The sequence below is a fragment of the Magallana gigas genome, chromosome 2 (genome assembly GCF_963853765.1).
Source record: "Magallana gigas chromosome 2, xbMagGiga1.1, whole genome shotgun sequence".
Lineage (NCBI taxonomy): Eukaryota > Metazoa > Mollusca > Bivalvia > Ostreida > Ostreidae > Magallana > Magallana gigas.
Window position 1 is genome coordinate 59372540 of NC_088854.1, and position 24336 is coordinate 59396875.

The 24336-nt window shown below is 36.3% G+C and overlaps 3 protein-coding genes and 3 non-coding genes across 10 annotated transcripts; 4 read left to right on the forward strand and 2 right to left on the reverse strand.

Annotated features, from left to right (window-relative positions):
* Positions 1 to 1997: 1997 nt before the first annotated feature.
* LOC105340921 (uncharacterized) lies at positions 1998 to 18262 on the reverse strand. 5 transcript variants are annotated; one of them, XM_066077548.1, is made up of 13 exons: positions 18095 to 18262; positions 10318 to 10450; positions 10170 to 10230; positions 9107 to 9154; positions 6617 to 6732; positions 5484 to 6343; positions 5184 to 5316; positions 4597 to 4619; positions 4381 to 4480; positions 4175 to 4249; positions 3896 to 3979; positions 3471 to 3584; positions 1998 to 3063 (listed from the first exon to the last, which is right to left on the reverse strand). In XM_066077548.1, the coding sequence occupies exons 2-13, from the start codon at positions 10380 to 10382 to the stop codon at positions 2901 to 2903; spliced, it is 1842 nt and encodes a 613-aa protein (XP_065933620.1). In that variant the 5' UTR covers positions 10383 to 10450; positions 18095 to 18262; the 3' UTR covers positions 1998 to 2900. The 5 variants fall into 5 exon arrangements, with proteins under 5 accessions (XP_065933620.1, XP_065933621.1, XP_065933619.1 ...); XM_066077549.1 differs by having other exon boundaries at positions 18084 to 18262; XM_066077547.1 differs by lacking the exon at positions 18095 to 18262 and adding an exon at positions 10683 to 10971.
* Trnar-ucu (transfer RNA arginine (anticodon UCU)) lies at positions 10544 to 10616 on the forward strand. Its single transcript has one exon. It is a non-coding gene; the product is annotated as a tRNA-Arg (tRNA).
* On the reverse strand, positions 12201 to 13821 carry LOC105340922 (uncharacterized). Its single transcript, XM_011447187.4, has 3 exons — positions 13548 to 13821; positions 13136 to 13269; positions 12201 to 12720 (listed from the first exon to the last, which is right to left on the reverse strand). The coding sequence occupies exons 1-3, from the start codon at positions 13612 to 13614 to the stop codon at positions 12337 to 12339; spliced, it is 585 nt and encodes a 194-aa protein (XP_011445489.3). The 5' UTR covers positions 13615 to 13821; the 3' UTR covers positions 12201 to 12336.
* On the forward strand, positions 13956 to 14045 carry Trnam-cau (transfer RNA methionine (anticodon CAU)). The gene is given in 2 exon segments: positions 13956 to 13992; positions 14010 to 14045. It is a non-coding gene; the product is annotated as a tRNA-Met (tRNA).
* On the forward strand, positions 16566 to 23779 carry LOC105340925 (maltase A3). Its single transcript, XM_011447191.4, has 10 exons — positions 16566 to 16892; positions 18262 to 18441; positions 19549 to 19721; positions 19911 to 20036; positions 20457 to 20564; positions 20904 to 21016; positions 21339 to 21522; positions 21620 to 21805; positions 22164 to 22295; positions 22694 to 23779. The coding sequence occupies exons 1-10, from the start codon at positions 16667 to 16669 to the stop codon at positions 23042 to 23044; spliced, it is 1779 nt and encodes a 592-aa protein (XP_011445493.3). The 5' UTR covers positions 16566 to 16666; the 3' UTR covers positions 23045 to 23779.
* Trnam-cau (transfer RNA methionine (anticodon CAU)) lies at positions 18125 to 18216 on the forward strand. Its single transcript is given in 2 exon segments — positions 18125 to 18161; positions 18181 to 18216. It is a non-coding gene; the product is annotated as a tRNA-Met (tRNA).
* Positions 23780 to 24336: the final 557 nt, after the last annotated feature.

Below are 24336 nucleotides of genomic sequence, written 5' to 3' on the forward strand. Positions count from 1 at the left end.
TCTCATGTTGACATCTCCCTCCTCTCCCTTATCCATTTCTCACAGTGATCCCTTGTTTATTGCCATTTGTTTATTTTCGTTTATCTGATTGATGGTCAGATCTTAGACTGGTGTGTCTTTGAATTTATTATGGTAATTCCCTCCTGTATCCTGTTTTGAGAATTTATGTCTTTGAGCGTTCCCCAAATTTTGGTTCCATCTTGGAGTTATTTCATTGGTCCTTTATAGAAAAAGGGGAGGAGTTGTCAAAGATGAGACATGCGGGATTGATAATTATTTGTCACTCTCACTTTGGATTTCTTTTTAAAATGATGTTTCTTTAATTGTGATTTTGGACTTTAATAAATTATAAATTTTAAAACTGGATATTTTTATTTACGTTACATTACGTAACCAATATTACGTAATCACAACACTTTATAGTTAACTGCAGCATAATGATAGAAATCAAGGTATCAGGAGAAAACGTACCCAAGAGAAAACGTACCCAGGAGAAAACGTACCCAATCTCTAGGGTACGTTTTCTCCAAGAGAAAACGTACCCTATGAAAATCATAATTATACTACTTAATAGTTTTAAATACTATTTTGCATAATAAATATACAGAAATGTAGGAGTTTTATAGATATATGAATTTGATACTTTATAATTTTAAAGGGGTTGGACATATTATATAATTTTCAAATGCTACCATGCGCGGATCTAGAGGGGGGGTCGGGGGGGGGGTCCCGACCCCCCCTGGAAAATGAAAATTTATTAAATTTACATAGTAAAATTATCGCGAAAATATGCCTCGGACCCCCCCTGGCAAACACAATTATCCTTCGGACCCCCCCTGGAAAAAATTTCTGGATCCGCGCATGGCTACTTTAATGCATATTTCAATGCATAGATGTATAGAAATATATTCATTTTATGAATAATATCTTTATAATAATTGTAGAAACTTTTAATTTAGTACGAATTTAATAATGACCTGTCATAAAGTGTTATCTGACTACTTCTTCTAATTATCCATTTATCGGTAGCTTAGCCTTACCGATTTTAGTTTTTCCATGCGAGATCCCCTGATTTTAATTATAGTGATAATCAATTAAATACCTGAGCAGCATGTCAGTGGCGTCAGAAGCAAATTTACTGTTCAATGTTACATTTCGTAGTAGTTTCCATGTGAACTTGGTTTTATTAAGCAACTTTGTTTTATAGATAAATTTCAAAAAGTGCCAAAAAAAAAAAAAATAACGCAATATCGACTTCTTGAGATACTCATCATTTAGTTCTCCAAATGAGATTGCAATAAAAAACTAATTATTTAACGGTCTTGTTTAAGGTGTATTAATTGTCGACTAATTAAACTGCTCAGGCCATCTTCGTGTATGTGTATGTTACAAATTATTGTCTTAATAATTTAAGAACGTGACTATGCATTTAAAAACAACAGCAACAAATGCTACAAATGTTCATTGTATATTTTATTTTATTTTATTATTATTATAAAATCAATACCTTTGTTTCTAACTGTGTTGATTTTTAGGTGAATTAAAATTTTGTCAAAAAAGTTGGATTGAGTTTAATGTACATTAGTGGAAGTTTTAATATTTAGTTTTTAAATTGAAAAATTACCAAAACATGTTTCCCAATGGGGTCCCGTTTTTTTAAGAAATCAGGAATCATGCAACGATTCTTTGAGTATTATGGGGTGATCAAATATGGTCGTAGGTGATCAAATCTAATAAACAGCCCGAAGTGCTTTATGATTAATTTAAGAATGATTACTTACATTGATATAATTTTCAGCAGTTTTATTATTAAATATTAAAATAGTAATTTTGTATATATATAATCATAGACTTATACATTCCTAAATCCATTTGTAGTGTTACAATAGCCATGCTGGTAAATGCAGCAATACTTGTGGGTTAATTTGTAAATCAACACAAATTTAAACTTAGATCCCCCCCAAATCATACTGGGTGATTAGAAAAACACCAATAAATGAAGATCTTTATCTAATTTATTCTTTATTCTTTTCACATCACATAAACTAACAAATAGTAATGCCTTAATAATTATGTTTTGTAAACATGAATAATCAACACAGAAATTCCAGTACAGAAGAGACAAATTGACTAATTTGCCTACCAAAATTATGATAACATTAATTTGAATTTGATGTTTTACTTTAACATTCAACAATCACATGCAGCCCAAAAATTAATTACATTAATTGACTTATGTTTTTATTTCACCAACAAAATAATCTAGATATTACAGTACAAGCAAGTTGTTTATAATATACGCAAGTTGTTAATAATTTATCATGACCTTCGTATCAAGATTATATACATGTATATTGGAAACACAGATGCACAGTTTATATATACCAGTATGCATTAAATAGATATAAACACAGGAATGTCCACACACCCATTGTTTTTTAAGAACAAGTGAATTGAAATGGTTCTGAATCAGTGATAAAAAAAAGTAAGCTGTATCAAAACCAAATCAAATATTAAAGTGCAATGAATTGGAATAAAAAATTTCCCCCAGAAGAACTGTGTCAAAGCCAATTAATTGGAGAACTAATTGTGTAAGTAGCTGTTTCACAATAAAATCAAAAATGTATCCTATCCAACCAGTGCCATGAGTATATGAACATTAAATCTGAGAACTATAATACATGTAATACAAAATCATGTAACACATGTATTTAGTTATCTAAACTGTTCACTGACAGGGAAATGATGTTAAATACACCCTAGAAAATCTTACTGACAAGAATATATTCAATGTTTCTAACACAATCTACTAAAATGATATGCAAGTTACATGGGTAATTAAGTTCACACAGTATATAACACAGCACACAGCACGCTTTCTCTTCCCCTCTTGGCTGAGTCTACAATGAGTTGACCACCGTTGGCCAGGCACTCCCACCACGCACAGGACCGTGAACTAGGTCACGATTCGGACCCATCGCCAGGATCCTGTCTCCACGGTTATGGGGGTTAGGTCCATGTCTGTTCTCTACATTGGGACCGGATGCCTTCACACAGTCTTGTCTACAATACATTTTCATCTGGATCAGACTCAATCAACTGTTGTACATTACCGTTATATATAAAGAAAGCAAAACATAATCGGTACCTTCTAATTAAAGCATGCTACAAAAGAGAAGATAAATGAATTTGGTATGCCTCTTTCTAGATAGCTTACCTTTAAGATTAGATATCTAAATCATATCCAGTATTTAAAATTTATTCAGTCTAAAATAGCAATATCTTTCTATTCAAAGAAGCTATCAGTTTTATCCACACATGCAAATTTGAAAAGATTAAAATACTGGTAATCTCTGCATAATTTAATATATGAAGGATGCTTTAACCAATCATTACCTGGTGCAAATAGGAATATACTTAGTACTGAATTGATTTTAAATTTTTATAGGACACATGTTTGTTACAAGTACCTGAGAAGGGACTTATTAGGACCTTTCTGTAGCGCTGGATTTGGTCCATGTGGCTCGGTTTGATGAAACGAATGGTGAATTGTATCATGGGTAATCACTTTCGTAGTAAGCCCTCTACAACAGGAGTAGACTAAAATTTAACATGTGAAATGAAAATAATTCTGTTTATGATCTAAACAGTATTCTATAATTACAATACAATGTAAGTATCTGTTGGATTTATACAAAAGTATCGTTGACTGCACTAAGTTTGCAATTACATCAGCTTTAAGTAAGATCCTGAAAGCCAGCTGGGATCGTCTAGTATACAGGGATTCTCTTATTACCAGTGTATGATTACCTTACCTGTAAGTGAATTATCTTACCTGTAAGTGAATTATCTTACCTGTAAGTGGATGACCTTACCTGTAAGTGGATGACCTTACCTGTAAGTGGAGGACTTGAAAGAACGCAGACAACACGTCACTCCAGGCAGCTGGCTCATCCAGCCCCCGACGGAGGATCCGACTCTACCAGACAAAACAGAACAGTGTCTACATGACTCAAAATCTAATACCGTAGTTCACAATAATCAAGTAAGGAATTAAAATTACTTGAGAGGTAGCACATCAACTGATGTCTTAGTAATCAGATGGTTACATTTATTCTTCCAATTTTAAAGATTCCACTACATTAAGAATGGGTGTGGTGATCAATTTCCTTACTGTGATGTTACTAGGAGAGTCTTCATTGATATCTTCCGACTTCGTAAACTTGGGTCATTGCTGCTATAATCTGTGCTGCAATTGTAGAAAATTGAATCAATTCTTGGGATTGTTTTACAGTGAAAAAGATACAACATCGATCTAATCCTATCAATCTGCCCAGCCCTTTGCTGGATTGTTGCAGTAACAAAAGTACATTTACTTACCCATGCTGACCAAGTGCATTATGGGACTGTCTGTTGGAGGACCCAGCGGCCGGTGGGAATGTCTTAAAAGACTTGTACAATTCTGTTCTCTCCAGCTGATCTACAATAAATGCAAGGGTAGACCATATTATTGCTGTATAAATGTTTGTACTTTAAATGAAATGTAACACTGCTTCAGCATCATACACGTCTCTTGATACACCTGAGTGAACTCACCTGCACATATTCCCTGCTCTTCACTGAAATGTATAAAAATGTAACAATCATAGAGGAGTAAAATTGTGAAATCAATGAACCTGAGAAAACCTTAATTGCATAAATACATGGTGTTTGGAAATTTACATCCAACTTATAATTGGACAATATGTAAGGAATAAGGAATCATTCTTTGAGTATAATGAAGTGATAATTTCGGTCAGGGCGTGGTCAAACCCGAAGGGCTTAATGATAGATTTGGCCACGCTCCGATCTAAATTATCAACTCATTATATTCAAAGAATGATTCTTTATTACTTATATCTATATTATTTCCAATTCCTACACTTTAAAACAACATTTTTAAAACCACTATTTTTTTATGTAAGCACATATTATGTAGTATTACTACGCGCCGTAGCCAATACCGTTTTTCATATATGCTATAAAACACACCCATTTTGTGTCGCTCATCTTTTAAGAAATTATTGGGTTATATGCTTCAAGATTGATTCGTAATTTTATCACAGACAAAGACAGTTGAAAATGTAATATTAGTATATAATGACTGCCTTTACAAGCAACCTAGAAAATAAACTTGCACATACTTGTTTAATGTGTTTTCCTCCCACTTTTTCAACAAGACTCTAGTGGCTACCTCATCGTGGTTGTTGGATAAAAGAGTTAACTCCAGAACTAGGGGATCCTGGTCAGGAAACTCCTGCAGCAGCCTCCGTTTCACTGTTGTTTACAAAGCCATTACATGTGTATAAGCATATACATAGAAGTTAAAAAGCTATTCAATTCATTCAAAGAGGAAGAATTTGGTTGATATACATGTATATTGAATAAACTTTTCAATTGATGCTCGTAGAAAGAGTTTTTTCAATACACTAAGAATTTCTTACTTTTTCTCTTATCCTCTGTTGACATTTCCTGACTTTTGACATGGTCCCTTTGTTTCTTGGAGTTTGAAGGAGATGCTGATGGTGTTCTTTGCTCTGTAGTCACTTTAGCGTTTGTTGTTGGATTCAATCCAGAAAACTTCTGTCGAGACAAAGGGGAGATTGAGTGATTTGTAGTTGTTACAGAGTTTGCTTTACTCTGGTCATCCCTAAGTTTGTTTGCTGTACTGGAATCCTGCTGATTTTCTCCCCGTGACTTCATTGTTACATTTTCTCCCCGTGACTTCATTGTTACATGTACCTCCGAGATGTGCTGATCGGTAATGTACTTTGGGGACTCACTCTGGTTGTGGTTTCTTGGCATTGGCTGTAAATTTTGTGGAAACTCGTTTTGATGATGGTTTGGAGTAGGTTGAGATCCACATTGGTCTGCTTTCATTGAATGTTGGTTTGGCAGTGCCTGTTGTAAATTATGTCTGCCATGGGGTGCCTGGTTTTGATTAAGTTGGCCAGGCAGTGCTTTATGTTGATATTTTGCAGACAGATGAGGACTGCTATGACCACAAAATTTTGGATTTTGATTTTGAAACAAAGAGGGCCATGGCTGTAGTTGCCTTGGAGAAGACTCTGTACTCTGTTGTTGCTTGGGAGAGACAGGGGGCTGTTGCCCTGGTGATGACCTCTGAGGGTTAGGAGACACTGGCTGTTGCTGGCCATCCTGATTTTTGAGAGAGGAATTCTTTCCATCTTTTCCATGATCCACATTGTCGTAAGGGCTTAGCTCTGGGGTCTTAGTACTGGCCACTTCTTTGAATCCCATGGAAACTAAGGTCAATTTAGCTCTAGTGTGGTTGTTCTTGCAACTAAAAACAGTCAATCATCTTGAACAGCACATATTTTAAACAGACAATTAACCCCACCTTTCTAAATAATATTAATTAATTTAATGCATGAATGTCCAACAGTTAATGAAAAAATATAACCTACATACTGTTTTAAAAGTGCCATGCAGTGATCGAAATATCTTTAATGCAGTACTTAACTTATTTAGTGGTAAATATACAAGTTAATGAAAATCACTTATACATCTAACTGAAGTAGATTAAATGTGATCAATACAATCCCTGAGCTGGTACCTGGTCAGCACGGCTTTGAGGACATCTTGACTGGTGTCAGGAAAGGCCCTCTGTAAGAGCTGGACCGAGGACCCCAGACCGACATCTGATTGGTCAGTGACTGGGCGATTCACCACCTGGATCATAGGTCATAGTTAGACCTCAGTGAATTAGAACCATTTTAACAATTAAGACCTTGGACTTTCGGTAGGACGTCACTGTGTTTTTCTTGCATCAAAGCAAGTTAACAATGACGCTGCTTTTAAATGAATCAAAAAGCCATTGCTGAGTGGCCAGCAATGAAATAGACAGGCCTACGTCACATTGCCGTTTGACACAACTACCCAAATTCCAGGCAAGCTCTTGTTAAAATGGTTCTATATTGGTTTGCATGGTCAAAACAATTTAGATCTAACAGCTATCAGTCATGAAATAGCTCCATTAATACAAATGTACATGAATGAAACAAAAAGATCAACACGAAAATCAGTCTTTCTTCTTTATGCCTAAAAAAGGAGAAGTGAGGGGCTCTTTCTGACAATAGACTGGAACAGATTACTTGGAAAAAACTCAATGACTTGGATCGGTTGGATTGTTGACATATAATGCAGTATTTGAGACATGTTTGATAAGTTTTCATATTTGTGGCATGAGACTGACTCAAATGAGGAATTATTGTTCAGTAGAATGAAGTACACATATACCTGTTAGGGGCTGGAGGACCACCTGCAAGTGGAACTCTGAAATCAAACCTAAACAAAGCAACAACAGAAGATAATCAAATCATAAATCATATATACCACAAACAAAATTAAACAGAGTAAACAAGCTTAAAAAAAATCAAGTTATTTCAAAATCAAGTATAATACAGGTACAAAACAATTTCAGCCACACTGTAAGATTCTGATCCCATCATTGTAAAGTTCAAGCAATCATGTAATTTACAAGGCTTTGTTTTAAAATTTCAAACTGAAGATATTAACATCATAAGGCCAGCATTTTTTATTTTTAGGTTTACAGACAACAAAATGATAAAGTTCCGTAGGAGGAGGAAATAAAAAAAAAAAAAAAATCTCTTTTGACCTAAAATTTTTTTACTTTTAAGTTTACGAACCACAAAATTGTAAAGTTCAGTAGGAGAAAAAAAAACTTTTATGACATCATCTTTATTCTAATATTAATATAATGAATGACAACTTCATGATAGTGGTGTGTAACTGCATCAAGTGTAGCATGTGAAAAGTATGTCATCTGTGTAACATATCTCTGAAATAGTACAATAGAATACCGGGTATTAGACATACAGCTTTGATATTACATGTACATTTAGCAATGTCAGGGGTGTGCAATTACAAAATTTGGCCACAAAGTTACTAGCCCAAGATTCAAAGTTACTAGTCAGACTATTGTTGGACATGTCAACATTTCATTTAAAAAAGAAACCTAAATTTTATGTACATAAAGTAATAAGTTAAAGTAATAATGTTTTCTCCTGTATGATACTAGTTTTTAATTATTAATACACAAAATATTTATTACTTTCATGTTTTCTGCATTAAAAAAATATTCAACTTCATTGATCTCTCACATTTTATTTACAAAATTGGTTTGGGTGTTTATATGTGAGAAAACTCAAACATAACATTGTGGATGTGAACAGACTCTATAAAATCACTGCAACTATATGTGTGCATGTATTTTATCCTGTTGAATTTCCATGTACAAAGTACAACTATGCAATTAATTATGTAATGGTAAATTTTAATTGAAAATAACGGAAAATGCACAAACAATAATATGATTTTTTTTAATTCACTAGGCAGGTCACTTTAAAATGTGTTCATGAGAATAGTTACTGCAGAAATTTATAATATCTCTAATACATCTCTCTCTCTCTCTCTCTCTCTCTCTCTCTCTCTGTAAAATAAATTTTAAAAAAAGCCAATGAATACATATGCCAATTCAACACAAAAAGAAAGGGAATCATTTTACAGTGATGTACTTGAAAACTGCTGCACAGGTAACTATCGAAGCCATGTTCAGTGAGGTGTGACTATCTTGTCTAGCCACTGGTCAACACTGTCGGTAAAACTTCAAAGTATGAAACTTACAGCAGAGTGTTTGTAGAAGCTTCTCTGAAGAATGTAGCACGAGAAAAAGATGCGTAAGAAATTTTTAGGCTATCATGTCACAAAAAGAGCAGATTTTATGCCTCTGTGATAACAATGACGATACACTTTTCCTACTAGGAAAAATTTGCTGTCGGGGAGAAAAAAAAGATCTTTTTTTGTAATTTTATTTTTTTTCTAAAAACTCAGAAAACCGAGCGGCGGGTTTGTAAACCTAAAAATAAAAAAATGCTGGCCTAATGAATAAGACGATCCACTTAATACCCAACTTTTTCACGCATCTATACAGAAATGAATATCAGCAGCAGTATCGGAACGTTTATTTCTGAATAGTTTAGTTAAGAAAAATATATGAGCAGAGAACCAGAAATATTAAATTTACTTGTGCGGGTTGCTGGATCCCATGATAGCGATTGTTGTAATGGGTTCTCTGAAAGTAAAAAATTCAATATAATTTAAGTAGTTGAATTCCAAGTCTCTGATTCTGACCTATTTAATGTTCTCATTAAAACCTTGTGCTAAATTTTATTGTTATATTCAGTAGTATATTCTCACTATATAACTCTATATAGACGAATAGTCAGTAATTGTAATATTAGCTCGTCCGAAAAAATATTGACCGGTCAATATTTTTTTGATATTGACTGCCTAGGAATAATATCTAGAGAATATTCCCTTTATTTAAAATAATCGCCTCTGATTTGTTGATTCGTAAATGATGACGTAAATTACTCTTCGCAACTCCAAAACAAAGTGAGGTCATAATAGACAGTCAGTCAAGGCAAGTAAACAACGGACGCGCAATGCGACGGTTTGCTATCATAACGGATATAAGGATTTGCGAATTACTGTGTAAAAATAGGTAGAACATCTGTATGTTAATTCTTACGGTCGGCGGAATATCACCAGTGACCGTTTGATGCTGAGGATATTTTGGAAATGAACTTTGCACAAAATTGAATTCGTGAATTCTTTGTTGAGCTGAGAAAATTACGGCGATCTGTTTTCAATTACTTTCTTAAATTTTGGTTTGTTTTTTCATATAACAAAACAAATGTTGACTGTGTTTTCGGGCAACATTGATTATATTAGCCCCCTTGGGACGAAAATATTGCCCTCCGCTCCGCGTCGGACAATATTTCGTCCCTAGGGGGCTAATATAATCAATGTTGCCCTTAACCCCAGTCAATATTTGTATAATATTACACTCGAGTCATGTATAATACCACATATGTATATTCGGTTGGAAGAGTTATTACAGGCACTTCAAGATCAGTGCTGTATAGTCTATTTATCCAGAAATAACGATGTCTGAATTTCATCTATAGTTCTCACAGGCGCTTGTTTCATACAGGAGGTCTATTAACTATACACAGTAACACAATAACATTATTGTGTATAGTTAATAGACCTCCTGTATAAAACAAGCGCCTGTGGTTATTTACCTGAGGGTTCAACCTTGGATCCACCCATGTTGTTTGTCTGCTGTTGTGATCGATATAAAAGCTGCAGAATGCAAGAAAAATAATACAGAGAAAATTCAAGCTAAAGGGGCGGGATTGCATTCATTAATGAGATCTTTTCAGTACTTACTATGCTTTTTGTTCGGCGTTCCATCTGGCTTCCCAGCCGGGTGGTAAAGATTCTCGATCCACCATTTTCTTCCCCAAAACCTTGGCTTCCAAGTAGGTCTAAATCTTTTAGGTTCAGATCGAATTTTCGTTACCTGAATATCATCGATTACCATGAGCTAAATATAAACCACTGCATACAGGTAATAATTGGTCTGTTAAAAATTAAGAAAATAGGGACGTATGAAGTCCCCGTAGCGCAGCGGATAGCGCGCTGGACTTCTAATCCAGAGGTCGCGGGTTCGAATCCCGCCGGGGATGCTATTTTTTCAAATTGTCATTTATCTTTTCTTCATTACTTACATGTACCAATTAAATTCAATATACCTAATGCATCATCGGTGACCCACGTGTGATTCACATCATCATTTGAGGCAGCTTATGGACTCAAAACAGTGGTTTGCCACGATGACCCAAAGCTGTGCATATAGTACGCTCAAGTCACATAGTCAGAATATTATAACCAAGACCTTGGACTTTCGGTTTGACGTAGCTATCTATTTCTTGCATCAAAACAAGTTAAAAATGACACGATTTCAAGTGAAATATGCACCAATTGCATATCTTAACCTAAAAGCCAGACAAATCTTGTTGATTTCAAACAGCCATGGCTGAGTGGCCAGCAAAGAAATGGCCTGCTTCACATTGTTTAAATTGACACACCTACCCAAAGTCCAAGTTCTTGTTAAAATGGTTCTATTTATTAAAAATTTGTATTTGTATATATCTGTATGGAGTAGATCTAGGTCATACAGGCATTCATATCAGGCTATCAGACATAACCTACACCAAAGCAGACCATAAAAGCTGACCTAGGGTGTCAGCTCTGGGTCTGCTCGGGGTCCACCATTGGTTTTCTTGATTTCATCTTTTAAGGTCCACTTCACGCACTGAAGTGTGAAGCAGACCCATCTTTTGTCTTACCGCCTGTAAGTTGCCCCTTGTTTATTCCAAATACATACGTAGAGACGTACACTTGGTCATTTTTCAGGAGTGATTTAAGATCTGCTTTCTATGTCTGCGCTATGGGTCAGCCTGAGGTTTGCTTGGGGTCAGCTCTGGGTCCGCCATAGTAGAACAACGCAGACCCTGAGAAGACACAGAAAGCTGACACAGAGTTTGGTTATGGTCTGCTTTCTGTTAGGTTGAGTCTGGTTAGTACTGTACAAGGCTATATGTCTTGTGGGAGAGTGGAAACATATTTCACTGTATCAGTATGACTAAATATTCATTGTTGGAAACCTTTGGCCCCAGTCAGAAATACATGTATGCTAATTAAACTGGTAATGGCACAGATCTGTACAATAGCTGAAGTGCAAAAAGGTCAGATTTTCTGCACTTTGTTCCATTAAAGACCTCTGTATTCTAATCAGATTGGTTAATCAACTTTTTTCTCAAAATTATTCTTAATCATGCACACAATTTTAACATACCTTGTTACCATAATATTGACAAAATGTCATGGAATATTGTTACAATCACATACAACCATAATGAGAGTTATTCCCCTTTTCATCGTATGCAGACCCACTGACTGTGGTTTTCATAGATATTTTTTTTTTTCAAAACCATCCACAAGAAAATAAATTCTAATTTTTTGTAGAAAAGAAAAATTAACAAAGTATGAAAAATGCATGGTAGTTGTTTATAGGTGCACATATTAATTGCAATTAGTGAAATTACCTTCATGAAAGTGTAAGTGAAACAATAGATTTGGGCATGATTTATTTATAGGGGCAATAAAAACCCCACCAGCTTGGCCCATAATCAGTAGGTGAATGTGGCTATGCGCTACATTTTAGTTTAAACAAAGTTTTGTCACAAACTAATGAAGAAAACAATTCCTTCAAAATGACTTAATTTTATTTCAACAACAACAAATGGTCAGAACAATTAAATTGATCCATGCGTCATTCACTCTAAGTGTTGAGTACATAGGCCCTGACAATCTAATACAGTAACAGAAACTTCTTTTTTCTGCTCAAGTGTCTATTTCATTTTCTTTTTCCTGACTAGAATTGCCTCCTCCTTTCTTCTTTAACCAGCCTTCATTAGGTTTGAAAGGGATTCCATCTACAATGCCACCTTTAAGAGAAGTCTGCACCAGCTCTTGAAAATTTTCATCTGAACAGCAAATCAAGCTCAGAACATCATCAAAGTTTGGCTCATAGAAGAGAAAAAGAAGCGCCTGGATGCAAGTCTCAAAGTCAAACTGACTATCCCAAGTACAGAGATCGAGGGCATTCACACAAACATTGGAGTACTCCCCTTCCTCAAAATTATCAATGTTTGGATGGTAGATATCCGTTAAACATCGTACAGTTGGTGGGTCCTGGGGCCATCGATTCTCATTCTCAACAACAATCTAAAATGTTGAAGACAACATACATGTATATAATTAAACTACAAACTTACACTACTGTACCAAAATTTTAGAGATATCTTCACTAGCCAAGGGGAACAACCCATTAAATTCCTCTGTTCATTTAAAAAGGAACAATAAAGTGTGGAACAAATTACATGTATTTAAGAGCCTTGTCCTTGTGAGTTGTGAAATAATTTTATTATGATATGAAATAATTCTATTATGATATAAGACAAATAAGAGCTATGCTCTTTTCACTTTACAATAAGAGACTTTTTCAAGCCTTGCTTTAATTAATTACTAATTTAAGTAATGTCTAAATTGAAATGTTCCTCATAATTCTTAATTATGGGTTTTTTTCTTTATCTTGCATTCATAAATATCAAACAGCAATTATCTTTAAAATTGTATATACCTTGAATCTAAAGGTACCTCCGAGATAGGGTCCCCCATTTGGAGTGATGTCTACTTGAAATGCAAACTTTGCATCCTCTCCAACGTCAGGATCTGTGGGCGACCCTTCATTTTCCAGAATTTTGGCCTGGCCATCTAAATCAAAAGATAAAAAGTTTTACTTTATTTATATGCATCCAAAATTGACCCAAATGTTCGAAAAATCATCATCATGAGCCATATTGTTTTTCTGCCCACTCCGACAAAAATAGGTTTACACAATTTAAAGAAGGGCAAGGGCAACCGACAGGAAACAGTATCTGTTTAAGGGGAGAGGTAATCAAACAAACTTCGGGTGTGTCAATCATACTGGCACGCCAGTATTGTAGCAACACACAGATAGGCCTACACAGATCAATTCAAAGTTCTCTCACCTGAAAAGCTGGTTATGTTCTTCAGCAGACGGTAAAAGTCTTTTACTACTTTGTGTGTAGTTCCCATATTTATGTTGCACTTCAAATTTCCTCAGCTTTTTGGTAGGATACATTTTAATTTTTTGTGTTAAAACGCACTGGGCAGTGCGTGAAGAATTAGGTTCACATTGTGTAAGTCATTTTTCAGCCTTCCCCATCGTTGATTATCAGTGGTATAAACATGAACGTGTAATTCACTGTTATATACCTTAATGGAATGGATGATGAAATATCTCTGCAATATGGAACTATAGGTAACATAGATAAACAAACTCATTGCCAAAATGTTCCGAACGCATCAAATACATTCCGAATGGAACAAATGTATATTATACGTCAAATTTATACTTTAAAAGTCAAGAAACAAGTGCCTCGGTAGCGCAGTAGGTAGCGCGTCAGTCTCATAATCACAATATAAGAGCGATCTGAAGGTCGTGAGTTCGATCCTCACCCGGGGCAGATATTTTTCCTTTTTGAAGAATTTAAAATTCCGTAAAAATATTCGCAAGAACTCATGCGTAATGCAGACCATAATGCAAAAGATATTGATCAAGAAATCATCAGCAGGTTAAAGTCAGTGGAGTTCACCAGGATATGAACTTGGTTGGTCATGACATGTGATAAAATCCTAATTTATCAGCCAAGGGGGCTGGCTGATAGCAGTGTTTTAAGAAGTTTGATATGTCTGACAAGCTATGGTTAAAGAGTACAGAGCACAGGGGCTTGGTTGTTGGATAGTGAATTTCCTAATTATTTGTTCCCGAAGAAAAAAATGATTAAAATTGGTAATCTTATGTGTATTTCTGTGTATTGCAATAAATAAATTCACTGAAATCCCCCGTTTCAGTCATGTTAAAAAAGTGTATTCAATGTACATTAAAAAAACTTTTTTTAATGTACATTGAATACACTTTTTTAACATGACTGAAACGGGGGATTTCAGTGAATTTATTTATTGCAATACACAGAAATACACATAAGATTACCAATTTTAATCATTTTTTTCTTCGGGAACAAATAATTAGGAAATTCACTATCCAACAACCAAGCCCCTGTGGTACAGAGCGGACTAACATGCACGGTTCTAGAAGGGGGGGTCAGGGGGTCCAGACCCCCTGCAATATTCAAATTTCTTTAAATCTACACCATCAATTTACCAAAAAATGCCTCAGACCCCCCCCCCCCCTGCAAACTGAAATAACCGTCGGACCCCCCCCCCCCCCCTTCGGGAAAAAAATTATGGAGTCACTAATATTCAAAGAAGTATATAGGACCCTCGGCCTTTTGACCTAGATAAAATACAATGTAAGGCCATATTTTCTCCTGGGATTCGCGTTCGTATTTTGCCGTCTTCCAACGAACGATATCTTCAAATGCATGTCCAGAGTGATTCGATCTTTAACCCCATTTGACCTCAAAATCAACATCAATCAACACAGTTCAAACTGTGCCAAATTGTTTAAACTGTGCCAAGTTTCACGTCTGTCTAAACGCTGATTGAAACGTATATAGTGTAATAGTACGATATATACGATAGTGGCTTATAATGTATACATGTAGTATAGTATGGTAATAAACTTTTATTATACCTCTACTTATTGTTTACTATATAAGAGTAATTCGATATATTGCGCTGATTCCATGAGAATCGCCGTAAACAGACTGAATCCCTGCAAAACAGCCTGATTCCCTGCAAAAAGGTGCGTTAGTTCGATGAATTGATACATCCCCAATCGAAACACTGAAATGTCACTCTTTCATTGGCATGTGACTGCCTCATATATTTCTATGTTGGTCGGCGAGAATTAATATTCGGCAATATGGCCGTCGACGCTTTGCCTATATACCTATTTCGACATTTCATAGAAGCTTTTTAAAAATATTTGGAGTAGCTGCCATTTGAATTTCTTTTATTAAAACTGGATTCTGCCTTGAATATTGACGTCAAATTGTTGTGTCTGGAGCAGAACAAAATATAGCAGCGTCGAGATTTGCTTAATTCTCTGCATAGGAAAGGGGGGAATGTTTAAAATTGAATAGAAACTAGACATTGTAAGTAAACATTAGTAAAAGCGAAGATTTTCAAACAGTATTTGAAAATTTTGAAGAGTTTAAATGAGTTAAATATTGGACAAGATTGTGGGCAACTTATGGGCTTCGCCTCGCCATCTTTGAAATTGACCAACCCGTTATATTTCTGTAGTCAGTCAGTAACAAACCTCACAAGTAAAATAGTGTTCCAGTTTTGACTTCTGACAAGCCAGGATTCGATAGATACCTAGCTACCCTTGACATAATTACCTCCACTAATCTTTATTTGTATTGAAAGAACAATGCACTAAGTTTGATACCTTAGCGGACAACACAGATGAACCCACCGACCTACACGTGTAAAAAAAGGTCCTTTGGCAAATGTAGGGTATAAAAACTGAAACGTACAAAAATAAACAAGAAAATATATGTTGGATTTGAACAATATACTGTGCTGAAAATAGTGCATATCTATATATACTCATGCCGTTTTAGACCGAGATCAACTCAATGCGCGGATCTAGGAGGGGTGGGGTCAGGGGACCCCCTGCAAAATTCAAATTCCTTTGAAAACGAAAGATGTCAGCTCGGAATTTAAGGCAGGAGAAGCATGTCAGGACTGGCTGAAAAAAATTAGCCTCGGACACCCCCCCCCCCCCCCCGCTAACTCAAATAACCGTCGGACCCCCCCCCCCTCTGGGAAAAATTTTCTGGATCCGCGCATGAACTCAATGAGTTTGATTGGGCTGATACACCCTATAGTTATGTTTAAAATTGCAGGTAATGATGCAGTAATTTTACAAATTAACTCGATGAATGAAGCGCTGAACAACACTATATTATTGTTCAGTCTACGACAAGATCTTTCGCCGAATTCCTTCAGATGTCTGATCCAGAAATTCCGGTGTTTCTAATCAACGGACACATACTTAAAAAGACTAGGCGCTCAGTAAATAGCGTTATCAGAGCCTCAATGCACGGCCCCCAGTCTACGGAAACCCACGATTTTTACTTATGTATAAATAATTTACAGACAACACCCTCCAAAAATGTCGTCCAAGAAAAAATTCTGCGAGACACAGAAGTGTCTGTTTGTGATTTTGGTGGCGGTTGCGGCGGCGATTGCGGCAATTTGTGTGGTGACTTTGACGGACGAGAACTTACGTGAGAAGAGGTCACTTGAACCGCTGCCCTGGTGGAAGACGAGTATAGTGTACCAGATTTACCCTCGCTCCTTCCAGGACTCGGACAACGATGGGACCGGTGACCTCAGAGGTAACGGGCAATAATTGTTATACTATCTAAGTTCTATCGCTCGCTGTGTTTTATCTTCGCAAAAGTGAAATTAATAAGACCCAGTTTTAACTTAATTTAAATGCATTTCAGATATAAAAAAAATTGTGAATGTCACTCATAAAATTACACAATATTTTACGTGCAAATAATTTATTTCCAAACGTCCCTTATTTTACTTTTACAAGTCAGTCATTATTTCCTGGGTAGATAATAAAACAGCAGAATGTATTTCTAATGCGTTTTAACCAGTCAAACTTTTTAGTCAGTTTTAACCTGCCTTGTAGCAATATACTTATATGTATATTTAGCTTAAGGTTGCTGCTTAACAAAGAGACGATGGTTATACTCTCTGAGTCTCTCTCTCAACACGTTTGTGCAAAAAATGTTGAAAAACCCCAGATATTCCCGTTCAAACAATATTCCGTGACTATAGTGAAATTAATCTAAGATTTTTTTTAAAATTTAATATGAAACGAGTGCAATCTAAATGGCTTCAATCCAACATGATATTCGGTTTGAGGTTTGCAGCTTAAGATATCAGTAAATACTTTTTATTTTAGCTCGTAGCATATAGGTGGAGGCTCACGGGACATAAGGGTTGCAAACATTGCAGTGAAATGTTTATAACCCACAGATAAAGTTATTCCATTCACTAGATCGACCAAAATGTCTGAATTTAAAGCCCCCCCCCCCCCCCAAATACATTACTAATCCTCGTTGAGAGGCAAAGAAAATAAGGTAGATTTTACTGAGACTTCAAACTTTTTGGTGATTTGTACAAGCCTAACTGCTATAAAACAACTCCGCTTAAATTGCTGCCATTTGTCAGTGATATTTGAATGACAACGTACTTCCATATCTTAATTTGTAAAGAAGAAAAAATTATACCATCTATGCTACAAATAAAGGGCCTTTTTCATTTTAACAAATTAAGATGGGGAGTACTAGTAGATCATAATAGGGTTTTTGCATATATCCAACATACATTGTATACTATAGTCTAATAAGTCTATACATGTGCAGCTTTTAATTCCAGTACAATCTTACATGCTCTCTTTCTTCAATTTTTAACATGAGGTTCCGACACATATACTCTGTTAACCGACGGACAGAACCCTTCATCTGAGCAACTCAGGTGAGCTAAAATAGAGACAATGCATTTATAATTACCTTGAACTCACCTGTTGGTACTTCAAAGTTAGCGACGTCAAGCCTCGGTACCGCAGTAGGTAGCGCGTCAGTCTCATAATCAATTAAACACAGAGCGATCTGAAGGTCGTGAGTTCGATCCTCACCCGGGGCAGATTTTTTTTCTTCCTTTTTACACTGGATAATTTTAATTTCACAGGAATCAAGGAGCGTCTGGGATACCTGTCAGATCTTGGGGTGGGTGCAGTGTGGCTCAGTCCAATCTTTCTGTCCCCCATGCGAGACTTTGGATACGATGTCCGGAACTACACAGATGTGGACCCACTTTTCGGAAACATGGCTGACTTTGAAAATCTGATATCGGAAGCAAAGGATAAAAGTAAAATTGTACAATAAATTCTATTCAACGGTCTAATATACACAATAAAACATGCCTTATTACATAAATACAAGTAATTTACCTGTAATAGAAAATAAAAATCATATATAGAATCGTTGGTGATTATAAAGGAAATTATCATTTTTCAAGAAGTCTATATCGCTTTCCAGTAGGAAAACCAATTGATTTAGAGCATATGGGTATATACTTTTTAAATAAATAAACCCTGGTTTCGATGAGTGGCGCCTATGGTAATAAGTTGCACATCTCTACACTCTATGTAATGCCCAGCACGGCGACCAGTCGAGAGGAGATACACAAATATATTACATAACAGACCTCCGCAGTTCACATGGACGTAGTCCCGAGACACGGGTACGGCATCTATTTATAGAAATGCAAAGCATTGACTGGCAAGCCCTAAACAAATTAACCCCCATGATGTGAACTTTCATAACTACTGATAGAGTCTAAATATCATGTTAGGCAGAAAGTCAACTGACCGTAAAAAGTCATTTTGTTTTAAAAACCTTGACTATCTCTACTTACTTAGTTACTGCGTCTGTTCTCATTTTCGCGCCAAACGCCATCACCTTGATAACCGCTTAGTTTGACTGTGCATCACCAGAATAAAGCTCCTTTCGATCAAAAAACCAAGTTTGTCACACAATTAACCAAACAATTCATCTCCACAATCAAGGTAAAATTGTTAATTACTTAGCAACAACTGACCACCGAAACCTGGTGCTGTAGAGAGAGCGACACGTGTCTTCTCCATGGCCATCGGTATCAGAGAGAGAGAGGCTACGTTTGATTTAAATTGACCAATCACATTCAAGATCTAGTCATGTGATTATTGGTAAAGCCTGCAACCACAATGTTTACCAATCAAATTTCACCTCCCGGTGTACCTCGAATGAATTAGATATTAGCAAGATGGATACGTATACTGTAATTTGTTCAACATTAATTATATAACTGAATAAAGGGTTATGGTCAATACAGAGACATTAATAACAGTTATTTGTGTCTCTGGGTCAATATAATGATTATATGATCTTCCCCGTAAACCGCAAAGGAAGTTTATATAATGTAAGATTGTTTCAGATTTGCGAGTGATTTTGGATTTTGTTCCCAACCACACGAGTAACGAGAGTGAATGGTTTTACTGGAGTGAGCGAGGGCACAAGAAGTACAAAGATTACTACGTCTGGAACAGTGGGATGGAGTGTGCAGCCGGGTGTGACGACACGGGCGGGAGACGGCCCCCAAACAACTGGGTACTGTAGTAACTGAGCTGTCCGTGTTTTCATACTGAATAATTGAACTCCTTACTCTCGTCACAGACTTATTGATCCATTTAGTTACAAGTAAAACCATCTTCGCTTCCCAATTTGCTTCTCTTGAAGACGGAGAGAACAGACCGCGTAATGATGGGATAAAAGAGATACATTTTTTTTTTCATTTAGCTGAGTGTATTCGGGGGCTCTGCTTGGAAATGGAGCGGCATCCGTCAGAAGTTTTATTACCACGCCTTCTTGGACTCCCAGCCCGATCTTAATCTACGAAATAAAAATGTACAGACGGAACTGCAGGTGACCTCAATTATCTCATCTCTGTGTTAAAATGTATTTATGAATTGATAGAGAGATGGAGAACTGTAGGGTGCCTTTTATCTTCACCCAACCTAGCCAGTGTCCCATCCCCGTGTTTTGAGTGTTCGCACTCAGCGGAATGTTACCCCACCCCCTCCCAACCCCATCCCACCATACACACGCACCTAGCAATTCGACACTTAAAATTCCCCTAATTTTTTATGATAAGTTGATTCTACAAGATTCTACAAAAGATATACCTTACTTTACGCAGTTTAAAAAATTATCTCCCCCCTATGCTTATAATAAAAAATAATTTTTATATTAATCATCTTTCAATATTGTCCGTTCCACACTAATGTACTCACGGTATCTGAATATGATGTTTGACTTTTAGATAACGAATTATATTTTGAACAGGAAGTTCTGGAGTTCTGGTTACAAAAAGGGGTGGACGGATTCCGCGCAGACGCACTCAAGTTTATGTTTGAATCACCAAACGTCACCGAAGACGAGACTGGCCTAACGGTAACTCAAGATTCGCCGTCACCAAAACTTTCAAATCACTCAACTAGGTTCTGACGCCTCAAAGTGTCAAATCTTTAAAGGAAATATGCGTGAATTGAAGTTGAATTGACTTGAAGTTTGGTGACGGTGGAGCCGGATGACGTGACGTCGACCATAATGTCAATGCTAAACTGAAAGCCAAACTCAACAAGGACGCCGACGCTACTTACGTATAAAGATAAGCCGTTATGCAGTGAAGATCATTCAGTCTATATACAGAAACCAAAGATAATTCATAACGTACACACAATATATGTTTTGTTACTGTCCTTGCTGATTGTATGTTTATTTCACGGTTAGGACACCTTTACATGGATTGAGGCGGATAACCACAATTTGACCACAAACTTGCCAGAGGTCTATGATATTCTCAAAGGATGGCGCGCTGTCCTGAACAAATACGGCAAAGACAAGTAAGCAAAAATTAAGAAAAAATAACTATGGCAAAAAATTATATAGAAAGAAAGTGAATTGCGTATAGACACTCACTGTATAAGTCAGTGAAGGTCAAGCGCAGCAAGTCTTAAAATTCAAACCAATTCTTACACCATAATAATGTAATTATTTTCCTAGCTAGGTAATAATGATATCTATGATAGACGTATGTTCAACATACCAGTAATACCAATGCATACATGAAGTTTCAGCGTTTAGTGATGATTTGCTTATTAATCAAGACACCGAATGATTTGATTTTGTAAAACTGTTAAAACAGTTTATTCCACGTTTTAACAGGTTTCTGATAGCGGAGTCCTACGGCATCAGTCATGAAATCCGTGACAAGTATTACAAGTCCGGTTCCATCCCATTTAACTTTGCCTTGATTCAGTACCTCAACAAAAGTTGTAACGCGCTGTGTATGAGAGACGTCATACAGGACTCTTTGGGAGGACTCAATTCTAACTGGCCTAACTTTGTGGTAGGCAAGATGTATTAATGTAAAATGTGAAAACACAGAGAGAGAGAGAGAGAGAGAGAGAATACTACGGTAAAAAGATATATAATTTCATTGCTAGCTTGGAAACCATGACAACAGCCGGGTGGCCAACCGATTTGGGCCGGAGACAATTGACGCCTTCAACATGCTGCTGTTGACCCTGCCCGGGACCCCCACGTCCTACTACGGGGAGGAGATCGGGATGAGAGACACGTTCTATACATACAAGGAGACCAAGGACACAGCGGGCCTCAATTATAACGAGGTATAGGAGATATATACACGTGCTTGCATTTTCATTTAGATCAGATATCATGAAGATATGGAATAATGCGCACTTCAACTAACTACTTGCTTTTAGAAAAGAACTTTTCCTTTTGTAGAAATACCGATGTCATTTCAATTCTCTTATAACATTTTGGCATTCCAGTTTGTCAGTAGTTTAGCATCAAAGAACATAATGACTTGGTATTTGAGAGTTTTATAAAAGTAGTTGGCTACATTAGAATCTAAACTAGAGACAAGAGAGAAGGCAACTGAATTTATTTACCTATGAAAAGAAATTCACATTGTTTGTATTGCGGCGAGGGTATATTTTTGTGTGATGCTCAATTTTTGCTTAGACCCTGTACATGGAGCATTCCCGTGACCCAGAGCGCTCCCCCATGCAGTGGAATGACGGCTTTAATGCAGGGTTCTCCAACGGGACGCCATGGCTGCACGTCAATCACAACTACCAACTCATCAACGTCAAGGTACGTGTGTCAGAAGTAATGTTGTAACGTGTTAGATTGTAATGTGTAAGATTTTATCGCGTAAGATTGTAACATTCCAGATTGTAACTGTAACATTGAAAGGTGCAAAAATGTAACATTCCAGATTGTAACGTGTTAGGTTGTAACGTGTAAAATTGTAATGTGTCAGTTTGTAATGTTTAAGACTGTTATTTGCCAGATTGTAACTTGTATGATTGTAATGTGTAAGTTTTTAATATGTCAGATTGTATACGCAACGTGTAAGATCGCAACGTTTCATGTTATAACGTGTAAGATTGTACTGTAATTAACGTGTAACATTGTAATGTGTAAGATTCTAATGCTGTTTGGTCATGCCCGTAAAAAGATATATAAGGACGTTTCATTTCCTTTCATAGGCACAAAAGTTGGCGGACAGATCGCATCTAAAGGTATACCAACAACTGGCCAAGCTGCGTCAGGATCCTGCCTTTACCCATAATTCTTTGCAGTTTATAAATATCAGTGACGTTGGCGGAAACGACAAGACAATCGTAGCCTACATCCGGGCCCAAAAAAATTCAGACAAGTACCTGGTCGTCATGAACTTCGGCCATCAGTACGCTAATAACGTGGACTTGAGTAAAGGGGCCGGAAGTGAAAACGGCAAGGTGGTCGTCAATGCCATGTCTGCTTATCAGAAAGAAATGATAGACTTAAAAAGTGTCACGTTATCCCGGGGCCAAGGACTAGTCATAAAGGTCATGTGAGGGGGTAATTAATGCAAATCGGATAAATATTTCATTGGTAGACTAACGCTGTTATAAACAGAACCTAAATATACATGTGCGGATTCAGAATTTTTTCCAGTTGGGTCTGATGGAAGATTTTGGATTACCGGGGAGGGGGGATTCCATAGATCTATTTTTAGTAAATATAATATGAAAATTTAAGAAATCTGAATTTTCCAGGGAGTCTGGACTCCTAAAATTCCTCTCCCCACCTCTAGATCCACGCATGTCATATTATGCTGTTTCAGAATAAGACTATTTTGTTGTTTATATCACGGTTGCAGAGATCTCCGCCCATCTCAACCGCAAACCCCTCAGCCCAAGGCAAGTTGTTGCATTGAAACATTAGATTAATCACATGGGGATTTTTTAACATGTACATAATTGTATTGTTTACCGTTCGTGAATTGAATGCTTTGATATGTATTAATCCATATCAGTGTGCCATTTTTTCACCCATTTGTCATATCTAGCATTTTTTAAATATATACTGTATGCTTGATTAGTTGCATATGTTTTTAATTTTAATACTTTCCCTATATCGGAAAAATAAAGTTTTTTTTTAAATATACATGTAATTATATTGAGTTGCATTATATTGTAAACACATTTTTTTAGAAGGATGTGAATCGCTGCGTGAACTGGTGGGTTTCTTGTATAAAAACTTATTGCTTACGTACATATATTTTCATTATTGGACTATATATTTCAAGATTGTCTCAATGATTTTTTTAGAGTATGTATTGAATATGTAGATGTATAAACAGAGTAAAACTAATGTTTGCGTTCTCTCTCTCTCTCTCTCTCTCTCTCTCTCTCTCTCTCTCTCTCTCTCTCTCTCTCTCTCTCTCATTTACTATGAAACAAAAAGCTGGTCACATGAAAATGTAGCTGCAGGTCTGTAGGTTCCGGCCTGAAAAAAAAATTGGGATTGACGTCCCAGGTCCTCCGTTGATTTTGTTCAGACCGAGAGCTACAGTGTCTAGTACAGACGTGCAGCTAATCAAAATGGTAATTTGCTGATGTATAAATGGGATGTTAGAAATGTTTGAATTTGGTCTTAGAGGAAAGTTGAGTTCTTTGCGCAGATGAAACTTTTATGAATAACAAGTCATGAAGTGACATACTAATTTATTCATCTGAATTCATGCTAAGACATTGGAGTAAATTACTAGTATGCAAATGAGGATACACATCGTGACCACTTATCACTATTAAAAACAGTTTATGCATCATCGATTTACAATTATATCTAATGATTTACACAATGG